Source organism: Oryctolagus cuniculus, chromosome 17 (genome assembly GCF_051225735.1).
Source record: "Oryctolagus cuniculus isolate XC-2025 breed Fujian yellow rabbit chromosome 17, ASM5122573v1, whole genome shotgun sequence".
In the NCBI taxonomy this organism is placed as follows: Eukaryota; Metazoa; Chordata; class Mammalia; order Lagomorpha; family Leporidae; genus Oryctolagus; species Oryctolagus cuniculus.
The window spans coordinates 54,245,549-54,257,958 of record NC_142883.1 but is presented as its reverse complement, the minus strand read 5'-3'; the positions used below and the strand labels follow the sequence as shown (position 1 = coordinate 54,257,958).

Genomic DNA, 12,410 nt, shown 5'->3' with positions numbered 1-12,410 from the left:
AACATGCCCCCCCCCGCCCCCCATAAAAGTCCTATTTCATGAACCTTTGTTCCCTTGGCATGTGGTCTCTGTCATATCCTTTGTTGATGTGGTTGCTGTTTTTCAAGCTGAGCTGGACATTTAAACGCCTTGAAATTTCCCGTGCAGTGGTTTGGGCTCTGTTATGAAAGAAGTGCCATGGGCAGAGATCACAGCACTTGAGGGCCAGCAGCATTACTGCTTATGTCTGGGGCACCAAATCCTTTCCTGCCTGCACCTGTGTGCTTTCTACTAATACTTTTCTTGTCCAGAGCTGGAGGGAAGGTATCAGAATGGCTCACACTTTGTTTTAATTAAAAAATATTTTTGAGAAGCAGAGAAAGAGAGAGAGAGAGAGAGAGAGAGAGAGAGAGAGAGAGAACGAACTCCCATTCACTGACTCACTCCCCAAATGCTGGCAATGGCTTGAGAAGGGCCAGGCCGAAGCCAAGAGCCAGGAACTCAATTCAGGCCTCCCACATAGTTGGCAGGAACCCAACCACTGGAGCCATCACCACTGACTCCCAAGGTGCACTTTAGCAGGAAGCTGGAGTTGGGAGCTGTATCTGGGACTCCAGCCCAGGCACTCCGGTATAGGATGCAGGCTTTTCCCCATGCCTGCCCCCAATTCATGCTGTTTTTGTACCACCAGGAAAAGAGAAGCAGGGAATGAACCAAAGTTCCTGAACGGCCCAGGAGGAAGGGGAGAGTTTGAATAAAATATCTCTGTCAATCAAAAGCTGAGAGCAGAAGCATCCATGTTTTCTGGCCAGGAAACAGCAGGTGCAGGCTCTCACGAGTAGACTTCCTTGGCCTTTATAATGGTGTCTTGGCCTTTATAATGGTGTCAACCAAATAGAGCTTAGCAGTGGGACAAAGCAGCAGGGCTTTGCGGGGTTGGGGTGGAGGGTGTTTCTAACTCCAGGTTTTGAGATGGGGAGGCGGTCACTGCCTCCTACCCTACTTCTGGAGCTGCTGTCTGCATTTCAGCACCTCTTATTGGTCTCCTGCTCCTGCCAGCTTCCTTTGGGTGCTGGTACGACAAGGCCTATAGGCACCTGCTCCAAACTTCTATTAGAGACCCAAGGAGTGACCCTGATATTTGGTGGCACAGTTGCACTACTTGGTCAGCGCTGAGATTCTCCCAGAGGTAGTGAGGGATCTGAGAGTGGTGAGCAATTCTCAGATCCCTGCTGTGCTGTGTGGAGTCGCCACTGGTGACGGGCCCCACCATATCAGATACAACAAATCTGCTGACATCCCAGGTCCCAGGTGCCCCTCGCTTCCTGCATTGTCTATTAATTGGGCCTTCTGTCTTTCCTCTGTGTGGCAGGTGCAACAGCTAGAAAGATGTCTTCTTCCAGGGTCTCAGGAAGAAAAGGTTCAGGAATGTGTGTGATGTCCATGTAGGAGGCATTTCTTCCCAATCTGTCCTGCTTGATCCCCAGACATTTCAAGCCTGTGAAATGGCTTATGACCCAGGATGGGCTGTCTAGTTCATTCTTGTTTTTTGTTTGTTTGTTTTTTCAAGTGGAAGAGGGAGAGGTAGAGAGAGAGAGAAAGATACTATCCACTGGTTCCCTTCACAATGCCTGCACTAGCTAGGATTAGGCTGGGGCAAGGACTGAAGCCAGGAGTCAGGAATGTAATCCAGGTCTCTCACTTGGTGGCAGGAGCCCAGTTACTTGAGAGTTCAGTGCTGCCTCCCAGGGGCTGCATTGGTGGGAAGCTGGAATCAGGAGCTGGAGCTGAGAACTGAACTCTGGGTACTCTGATGATGTGGGATGCGGGCATCTTAACCACTAAGATAAATGCTACTCCTCATCCTTGCAATTTTCAGGGTCATTTGCAAATCTTTTCACCAATCCTTGTACCCATGGAGACCCCTGTGAGGGTTGACTTCCTGTATCTTTGCATGGACACCATTGTAATTATGTTCATCAAAATTCTTGGTTAGCCAGATCACCCCATTCATTACTTTACAGGGTCAGAAAATACAGAGGCCATTGTTCTGTGTCCTCCCCCTGCCCAGTCCCTAGACACATGCCCAGTGAGTTTACTGGCCCTTTGGGAGGCACTGGGGGCTTGTACACGGACATTCAGGGTGGCCAGAGCCCTCACTGCACTTACCAGGAGGTAGATAGGTCTGGAATATCCACAGCGGTCCAGCCTTAAACAAGTTACAGGTACTCGTAGAAAACTCCTGTGGCCCTCAAGTCTATCTCTGGTGACAGACGCCAGTGACAGCCGTAGTGTGAAGCTTACTCCTGTCTTCATGGACAGAGGGATGGGGTGGAGGTGTCAGGACAAGTGGCTGATGGGGGGGAAGAACACAGAGGATGATGCTGTCAGGGGACTGGAGTTGATCAACTGGCTGGTAAGCCCAAGTGTCCCATCTCTAAGTACTTTTAAAATTTTTTATTATTTATTTTCATTTTATTTGAAGGAGAGAGAGAAAGAGAAAGAGAGAAATCTTTCATATACTGGTTCACTCCCCAAATGCCTGCAATAGCCAGGGCTGGGCCAGGCCAAAGCCAAGAGCCAGAACTCCATCAGAGCCTCCCACATGTCTGGCTGGGACCCAAGTACATGGGCAACCATGTGCTGCCTCCCAATATATACATTAGCAGGAAGCTGGATCAGAAGTAGTGTAGCTGGGGCTCAGTCTAGGCACTCCTGTATAGGATGCCGGCATCCCAAGCAGCAACTTTACTGCTGCACACATGCCCTACCCGCCTTCCTTGCACTGTCATGCCAGGAAGGTTTCTGGTAGAGGGGAATTCTGACACGAGTGGGGAGGGGGTATTGAAGCCAACAGGATGTGAACTGTTGCTGCCTCATCGGTCATGAGCCCACCCATCTCCCCTGAGAAGCGAGGCCTGAGGACACGTGAACCGTACCAGGTTTGAAAGTGTCCTGGAGACACTTTAAGCATATAAGTGCTTAAAGCCTGGTCTGGAGAGGCGAGGCAGCCCTGCTACCCAAGAGGGGTTTGAGGGTTATTCATGGAGAGTGCCTGCAGAACCTCAGATGACCTGGGCACGTGGATGAGAAATTCTGCACACAGACAGGTGGAATTGGAAGGAAAAAAAGGCAAAGCTCATGTCTCTGGCTTCTTGCTGGTAAAAACTGGAGGCAGTGCCTTCTGCAGCTGACTCGCTTTGCACACAGGGGTCCTCCTGGAGCAGCTCAAGGGAAGTGTGTGTGCCCACACATGGGCTGGAAGGGAGCTGCACAGTTTTCTTCCAGGGCTTCTTTGAGCCTTGGCTCTGGGGTCTTCAGAACGCCTGTGGTCCCCACTGAGTTTTCTCTCAGCCTGTAGCATGCTTTGGTCTTAACCTTTCCACCTGAACAGATTCCTGGGCACAGGATTCTCTATGAAACTGATTGCCTGTAGAGCCAATGAAAGGGGATGGAAGCTGGCAGTGAACTCACAGCACCTAGGTCTTTGGTCTCCAAGCTTCAGTCTTTAGGACAGAAATGGTGATGGATGCCAAATAGCGAAGGATGGATGCCATCTGGGTGGGCGCCCGATAGAATGAGGGGGAGAAGACCAGAGATGATTCTTTGTCAGCGAGGGAAGGAATGGGAGGCCCCATCTCTCTCTGTGTTCTCACTTTTTTTTTTCTCTCCTGCCTCTTGATCTTTCTCTGGGATTTGTGGTCCAGGCTCTCAGTTCATTTGTTAGCCCTCTTTAAAGAGCATTGTGTCTGCTAAGGTCTGTTTCTCCCCATTGTGTGGGAAATGCAGTCCCCAAATTTCTAAGTTAATGGAGGCGAGGCCTTTGGGAGGGTCATGACGGTGAGGCCTTCACGATGGCATTGGTGGCTTCCTAAAACAGGAAGAGACCCGAGCTGGCAGCCTGCTCTATCTCTCCATGTGGTGCCCTCCGCGGTGCTGTGGTGCAGCCGGAAGATCCTCATCAGATGTTGGCCCCAGCCTCCACAACTGTGAGAAATACATGACTCTATAAATGGCCCCGGCCGTGGAATTCTACCCACAGAAAATGGACCAAAGCAGCAACACGTGCACGTGAGTCTGTAACTGGACTCAGGATTGTTTGTACATCTTTGTAAGCTGATTTTTAGTGTTCGGCTTTGGCCTTTCTTAGCACGACGTCTTCATTCTTTAAAGATCAAGATTTGCCTCAATCTTTCAGGAAGGTGGAGTACATCCCCAAAGTACTTTTGCTAAGGAGGACACGTGAGTGACATTTTCCAAATCCTTGTCTGAGTGTGTTGCTGTTGGTTTCGCTTGCAGAAGGCAGCCCGGCTGTGTAAGAAGGTCCTGGTGTTTTTCCCATGATACGCTGTAGGTGGCTTTTGCGATACAGTTTGTAGAGACGCCTGGTTTTCCTTCTTATTTTTATTCTTTTATGGAAGAGGCCATTTTCCCACAGAAGTGATCTTAGGGCTTTGTCTTTGCAGTGTGACTGTTTTGTCAGGGTGCGTCTGCTTGTTGGTCTTTTGAAATCTATTTTGCCTTGAACAGTGCAGGACTCTCTATGCTGCTCAGGTCAGGAAGGGTTGACTGCCTACCCTCCCACCCATCATCAGTCTTTGTTTACAGTTTGTTTTCTGTTAGAGCTTTTGTCCTGGTCTCTTCAGGAACACCCAGTATCCATATCTTGGCTTGCTATTCTGTCCTCCTATTTCCACTTTTTTCCGTATTTCCTCTGCATTTGGGGGAAAAGTCTCATTTGTTTGGTACAGACTAATTCACTTTTTTGGGCAATCTAAATTCAGTGTTTTATTGCAACCTGCGTACATTTCCCTTCTGTTATAACGCTTCAAATTTCCCTACAATTTTTGTATTTCCCTATTCCCCCCCTTTTTTTTTTACATCATTTTTGTCCTTGTTTCCAAACTGACTTCCCTGTGTTTCTTTGTATTTGCTCTCTACTTGTCTTTTTTTTTTTCTCTTGTGTTATCCAGGCTGTATCTTCTTGCCCTTTGTTAAGGTTGCTACAGTTTTCTGAAATGTCTCTTCTGGATACTATGTAAGGTGGTGATGATTAGCCATTTCTGCTTCCCTTGCAACCACTGGAGATAAAGAAACACTTTGTATTACCTGTCTCCTCCCTGGATCATTGTAAGGAAGCAGTTGATCAGATCTGTAGAGAGCTGGGATTTGTTCATAGGTGGAGCACATACCTTGCAGGGACTGTCATTCTTTGTCTACCTTGATAAAATAGCCTCCAATCTGTTTGTAGCCCAGTTCCTACCACACTTCCCAGTTTCCATTCATCATGTGTTCATTCAGTGTTCTGGGCCCTGTGCTGAGACTGAAGCTAGGAACAAGAAGAATGCGGCCCTGCCTTCCTGGTCTGCAGTCTGTTTCTCTGTTGATGGGGCGGCCCCTCCTCCTCCCCTTCCTCCTCCTCTTCTCCCCCCGCCCCCCACCAAGGCTCTGAGCCTCTGACCTTCAGAAAAACGCAATCTGTCTCCTATAAAGCTTCTCGTGAAAACTGCACAGCCCAGAATGCACTGTGCCATTGCCAGGGGCACCCCCTGCCCCTTCCTCCCCACCTGTATTCTCTGAGTCTCAACTCTGCGTGGCGGGAAGGCTGCCAGAGCGGAGAAGGGCAGTGCTTCCACCTGTGTGATGGAGGAAGGGTGCCCAGGATTCCTGTGGATGTAGACTCTGAGGCTGGTGGCATCACTTTGGGGGTGGGCCCCTCCTTCCCTTATGTGTTTGCCTAACCCTAAGTCAGAGGAGCTTACCATCCCCTGGATAGCTGCTCCCAGCTCGGTTTAGGAATCCAGCATCCTAAACAAGTGTCTGGCAGAAAGGTGGGAGGTGGCAGTGAATCCGTTCTCCAGCCCAGCTGGGTCTTGGTCTTCCTGGTGACTCCTTGCAGCCCCTACCCCTGAGTGACCCCTGTTGAGTATACAGAGCTGGCAGTGGAGGCCACTCCTTGCTACTGGGGTCTGGGTTACTCAAGGTGCCCTAGAGATGGAGCAGTTCCCGGTCATGCATGGCTGCCTCTGGGTGTCCAGCTGGCTATGTGCTAGGGGAAGGCACTTGCAGGAGAGTCCTTTGTGGAGGAGCCTTCGAGCAGTGCCAATCACAGCCCTGGGCTCATTAGTAGTCATTGTCATGGCAACGGAGCTGCCAGAAAGTGGCTCGTTAGGCTGACAACTTCAGAGATGTTATATATAGATCTGGGTGTGGGGGAGAGGGGTGTGGGGCCCTCTGGATAAGCCTTTCTGTTGAGCTCCTCTTGTGTCTGGGCTTGGGGTGTGAGAGGACGCAGAGCGGGGGCCCTTCAGACTCTGATCCGCCGGCTCAGTCAAGTGTCCGACAAGACCCCGCTGGCACCTGCCAGTGGCATTTGCTTGCTGCTGCTTCCGGAGAAGGTAAGAAGCAGGTGCTCCCAGCAGAGTCCCGCAGGTGGAGTGATTGGCGTCCTGGGCTGAACTTGAGTTTGAAGAGTGGCAGAGGCTGTGGGGAGCTGAGTAGAGGGCTGGGGACTGCCTGCAGACAGAACCTGGAGTCTCCTGTGAAGGGTTCGGGGCTGGGGGACGGGAGTGTTCCCTTTAATCAGTAACCATGCAGCTCAGCACTGGCTTTTTACAAATTGTGCTTATTAAAATTTTATGCTCCTGGTATTATTTCAGAAGTGATGTTTTCTACTGAATCATTGAATGTAGGACTCACCCAGGAGACTTGTTAAAATGCAGACTCCCGGGTCCCGGGGTGATTGGGTGGTGGCATCAGGGCCTGGGAGTGTGCATTTTGAGCCACATCCTGTGACTGAGGGGTGTCTTGGGGTGTCTGTGCTTCCAGAAACTGCTAGAGGGGCTCTGCTTTTGATCTCTGGATGACTCCTCTTTACTTGCCTGCTTATTTTCCCAGGGGAAATCAGTAGCCACCATTAAAAGGAGATGGGGGGGGGGCTTGTGTTTTATATAAGAATGCAAGGAAGTCAGCCTGCAGCTGGGGAACGTGACGGCTTGCATGAGGGTGGTGATATTTTTGCACATCTCCCAGGAAGGCATATGTTCATTGGGAGACCGTGAGACAGGCAGGAGAGTCAGGCCTGAGTTAGTTGTCAGCCCCTTTTTTTTGGGGGCGGGGGAGGTCCCAGTGAACAAATGAAATTGATTCTGGATAGGTCAGGAAAAGTGCACTTAGGGGAGCCCGACTTTAGGTAATGAGATAAGAGTCACTAGAACAAAATGAATAGAACAAAATGAATATTTTTACATAATTTGGTTTCGCCGTTTAATTAGCTGTGCAATATAGGACAAGTTACTGAATCTTCTAAATTCCAGATTTCTCATTTTAAAATGAGAATAAATGACATCTGTGAAACAGGCTTGTGTAATGATTAGATCATTGTGTAAGGCACCTGGCCCAGTCCATGGTGTACTGGAAACATTTGTTGAGGGTAGAAGTCACAATTGATGGTGCAAGTGGGATCTGAGCTCAGCTGTGCCTTGAGAGCCTATTAGACTAGGGTTCTGAGATGGCCTAGAAACCTTTTGATAGTGTATGTGAAGAAGGGGGAGGTACCGAAACTTGTAGGGGAACGTTCGTTCGTGGCAGTGTTTTTCATGATAGCCAAAGAGTGGAAGCAATCAAACGTCAACCATTGATAAAGGGAGAAGCAAAGTCTGGGTCTCGTGTCTGAGCAGTGGCCTGTTCTTCAGAAGCAGAGAGGAGTAGCGTGCTCATCTGTGCTGCAACACGGACAGACCCTGCACCCATTGCAGGAGGCAGAAGGCACCTACATCTCTTCCTATCCTTAGAGGATGGTCTTTCACATTCAAAAAGTTCATAGAAAGCAGAATTGAAAGACTAAGCTTATTTCAGTGCAAAATATTTGACATCTACACATAGTGTTTTCATAATAAGCAATTTGCACCAAACTTTTTGAAGACCCCTTACATACGTAGATTTCAAAATTTTTTTGCACCCAAATAAACTGACCTTTTAATCTTATTTTTTCCCCTGAACTTTTTAAAGCCCTCTTGGACTCTTAAGCAGCCCATATTTAAACTTTTATGTATTTATTTATTTGGAAGGCAGAGAGAGAGATCTCACTGGTCACTCCTCAAATATCTGCAACAGCTGGGCTGGTCCAGGTCCAATCCAGGAGCCTGGAACTCAGTCCAGGTCTCCCATGTGGGTAGCAGAAGCCCACATACTTGAGCCAGCACCTGCTTTCTCCCATGGTGCATATTATCAGGGAGCTGGATTGGAAGCAAGGGAGTTGGGACTCGAACTCAGGGACTCTGATATGGAATGAAGGCATTCCAAGTGACATCTTAACTGCTGCACCCAACACCCACTGAAGCAGACAGTTTACTGAACAAATCAGAGAGGAAAGTAAGGGCAGAAACCCCGCCTTGCACCCTGGCTGATGAGGGTGGCTCTTTCAGGTGCCATTCTATAACTGCCAGAAAACATCCAGTGCATTTCTGAGTTGGAGGAAGTCACCTTCCTCTCCCCACCACGGCACCCTGGTTTATCTAGGTTCCCTGTAGGTAGGGCTGTGTCATCTCTGCCTTCAGTTCCTGTTCCCATGGGAAAGAGCTGAGAGACTTGAAGGAGAAAAGCCACAGGACTAAGGAAGGCAAGGGAAGGGTTTATCTAGGATGGCAACTAAATTGAAGAATGAGTTGGGGAGAGACCTTAATTATTGGGTAGACTCATACCGCATACTGTTGCTGACCGAGGCCCTGCAGGGTGCTTCCTTCCTTCCTGTCTTATGCAGTCCCTGACATGCTAAAGAGAGAAGTGCTGTGCTGCCTTGGAGGAGGGACAGGTGCCCTCACGGCTCTTCTGTAAGTGGCGCATTGCGGGTCCGATGGGTCATCCACCTGCTCTTCACCCTCTGAAAGCTGTGGTCCCTCGCTGCCCAGCTTCTCAAGAGGAGGCCTCGGTCAGTGTCCACAAGCATTGGCCTTTTACATGAAAGTAATCTTGGAAACAGAAACCTCAGAGGATGGTGACATCCCCCACGTGGTGGTGTTGGGGTGGAAGTGGTGCAGTCTCATGAGCTTCACAGTGCAGTAGGCAGGTCCTGGGGGAAGCTTGGTCTCTTTCGGCCCCTCTCCATTGGGAGCACCCATCTGGGGAGCATTCCTGGTGCTGACCTTCTGCCAGCTGCCCAGTGTGCCGTTGTTAGTCTCCCCCAACATCTCCCACAGCAGGGCTGATGTTATCATTCTTCCTCTTGTAGATGCCAAAATAGCTTGGTGGAGTCATTGGCCTGGGGTCACATGGCTGTTGCTTGGCCAAGTCAGGGTCACACTGACACAGCTGCTGAGCCTGAGGTCTGAGAGCTGTTCCCACTGCCCCTGTGTCCCTTTCTCTGCTGTCCATTTCTGTCCAATTCGACTTTGCCCCGTACCTTTTAAGTAAGAACTTCCCATTCCTAACCGCCCCCCCCGCCCCCGCCAATTATTTGGACAAGCGTCCATATCTTCCCCATCCTAGGAATCCCACAACATACATATTTTATGTGAGAGGTAGAGAGAGAGACACACACAGATGCCACCCTCTCGTTCACTCTTCACATGCTTACCATGTCCAGGGCAGGGCTGGAGTTGGAGACAGGAGTCGGAAACTCAATCTAGATCTCCCATGTGAGTTGCAAAGACCCAGCTATCATTGCAGACCTCCTGAGGGTCTGCATTAGCAGGAAGCTGGAAGGAAGAGCCAGAGCTGAGATTCAGACTAGCCACCCTGACATGGGACCTGAAATGTTAGCACCCCGAGAGGTAGTGGATTTCTCTTAGGTCAAACACTCAGTCACACTCCCTGCCCTTTCACCTCCCATGCATATTTTACTCCCAGCCCCCTTGACTAAAATATAACCTCGTGTACATGGGGTACTTCGACACACACACACACACACTCAGGTCATTAAGTCATAAGATTTCACAACGGACAGTGCACCGCCGCTACAGACAGCAGGAGAGGAACTGCTACTAGAAGTGGTGGGAACCGTGGCTTTCCTGATGGCAGGCACGCAGGCCAGAGCAGGAGGCATGCACTTGTGGCTCTGCAGCCTCCACAGAGCGGGAGAGCAGCCTGCAACCCTCCCCTTTCAGTCTGTTACCTCGTGTTCCTGAACAAAGGTCAGCAGTGGCCAGGCCGGGGGCGATGCTGAGTCTCGGAGCCGATTACCTCGGCTTTTATGTTTCTGACCAGGCTCTGGCTTGGCTTGAGTAATTCACAACTCCTCTGACCCCTCCATGCTAGCATTCTGGTGTGGGTCAGTTCACTTTGTTTGAGAGGCGCAGCCATCGTGTGGATTAATTTGGACCTGCTGTCCTCATTTTTAAACATCCCGTAGGTAACACCATTCATTTTTGTGTTTAGGAGAAAAAATTTAGCCAGAACGCCTAAGTCAATAGAAGACAATAAACATTACCCAATAATCGCAGCAGCAGCAGGGGATCCCAGATGTTGCTGTTTTAGCATCTGTGTGTGCTCTGTGTCTAATTTCTCTCTGTCTTACCTGTGTTTCTCTGATGTTTTTTTAAGAAAAGTAATCCTGCGTGCATCGTGAAAAGCATTAGACAGTGTGTAATGGCAGATGGTAAAAAGGCAGGTCTGTCTGTTGCAGAGTCCCTGTCTGTCTCCCTTCCTGGAGTGATTTGGATCCTGGGTGAGAAAACCTTCCATCCCGTGTTTCACAGGTCTCGGCATCATTATTGAATGTTTTATGTCTCGCTCTGCTGCGGCTTGCATGGACCACTTTGGCTAGGTTTGCATAACAGGTTCATCGGCCGTGGCAGTCAGCGGTCCTGTGGATGTAACCTTTAGGTTCCACAGCGGGAGCTTGTGGAGTGACAGGGTCCCCGCAGCGGGCAAGCATCCCTGGGAGGGATTTTGCAGGTGACGGATGAGGAGACGAGGCCCGGTCCGTTGCCCTCTGTGCTCCTGGGGAAAGTGGTCCCTTCTGCAGTGGCTCTGATGCACACAAACTCTCTCCTCCACCACCCCTCCAGCTCCTGCAGTCCCTGAGATCCCAGGTGCTCCCTGTGATCCAGCCCAGGGAGGCCTGTGGGCCACACACTCCCTGTGTCCACCTATTCCAGAGTGACGTCATCAACCCTGACCTCCGGGTTGGGAAGATAGCTGCAGAACTGCTGCATGTATGTGTGACCTTCTCTCCCCTTTCCCACAGAAGCCTGGGATGGTCCCTCCTCCGCCGGGAGAGGAAAGCCAGACGGTCGTCCTCCCACCTGGCTGGCAGAGCTACCTGTCTCCACAGGGACGCCGTTACTATGTCAACACAGCCACCAACGGTGAGTCCCGCCCACAGGTGCCTCCCGCACCAGCATACCCACCCCTCACTCCTGCGTCTGTCTCTGGAGGGCCCGCCCCTCGCGTGGGGGCTTCTGCTCTATAGATCTGTGTGCAGCGGCTGCAGTAGAGTTTTGCTGTTCCCACGGTGCTGGACCAGGGGGAGTGGGGGATTCCAGATGTAGATCTGTAGTTCTGGGGCTGTCTTCAGGTTCGGGTCATCCTCAGAATCGCACAGGCACCCTGGGCATCTTCCTGGAATGCAGCCTCGTGGTCTAGGGCTGTGTTTTCCAAGAGAGATCTGAACAGATTCTGTGGTCACCAGCTTGGTTGGTGTCCAGCTCAATGGGTTAAGCTTCTGTGTGATTCCTTGGAGCTTGGAAAATCTTACTGACACTGAAGCTCCAAAGCAGGGCTTGTCAGTGAGGGGTTTTCCTCATTTCCCCAGCACATCTTTTTCTCTTCCGTGAAGTACCTCCCTGGCTGGTGTCTCTCAGAAAGTTCTATAGGAAACGCTGGGGCTGCATCTGGATTATTTATCCCAGCAGGTGGCTCAGGTTCTGTGTGCTTTTACTAATTGTGCGGGTCTGCGCCTCAGTGCCCCCCAGTTACTGAGGACTCCCTGGGCCCTCTCCATGACTCCGGGATTCCAAGACGTGGGCTGGAGAAGGTTTATGAAAGGAAGATGCACGGGGTAGCAGGTCCTGTAAGCAGTGAGTGGGAACATAGTAGAGCTATGGTTCTGGGCAGGGCAGGGCAGATAGCCGAGAGCCCTGGGTGTGGACTTCCAGACCCCTTGAGGTCATTGCCATGAGGGAACTGCAAGGATTGTTACCTAAAGTTCGAGCCCTGTCCCTGGTACCAATCAAAATAATAAGGACAAGGTTTGGGGGTAAAGGAAAGAGAGCAGATGAGGACATAGGACTCCTGCCCTGCTGCAGGTAGGTGTTTGGGGGCTTTTAAAGAGGCTATAGGAAGTGGTGCTGGTTTGACAAAAACCACCAAACAGCTGCAGGTTTCAGGTGCCGTGGTTTGTCATTAGATCGATGACAGTGCGTTCCCTCTCTGTTTCGTCATGGTGGTGCATGAGGCCCACCGGTGGTGAGATCAGATCTAGTTTGACCAGC

General features: G+C 50.5%; 1 protein-coding gene across 7 annotated transcripts in view; it reads left to right on the top strand.

Annotated features, from left to right (window-relative positions):
- The window catches only part of GAS7 (growth arrest specific 7), a 247,581-nt gene that overhangs the window by 151,286 nt on the left and 83,885 nt on the right, over positions 1-12,410 (top strand). For 6 of the 7 annotated variants that reach the window (XM_089318380.1, XM_051824485.3, XM_051824489.3 and 3 more), the window contains one exon: positions 11,165-11,285. In XM_089318380.1, the coding sequence (XP_089174506.1) occupies positions 11,165-11,285 (121 nt within the window). Of the gene's footprint in view, positions 1-6,220; positions 6,378-11,164; positions 11,286-12,410 lie in introns of those variants that run through there. The other variant, XM_051824487.3, reaches the window with a different exon arrangement.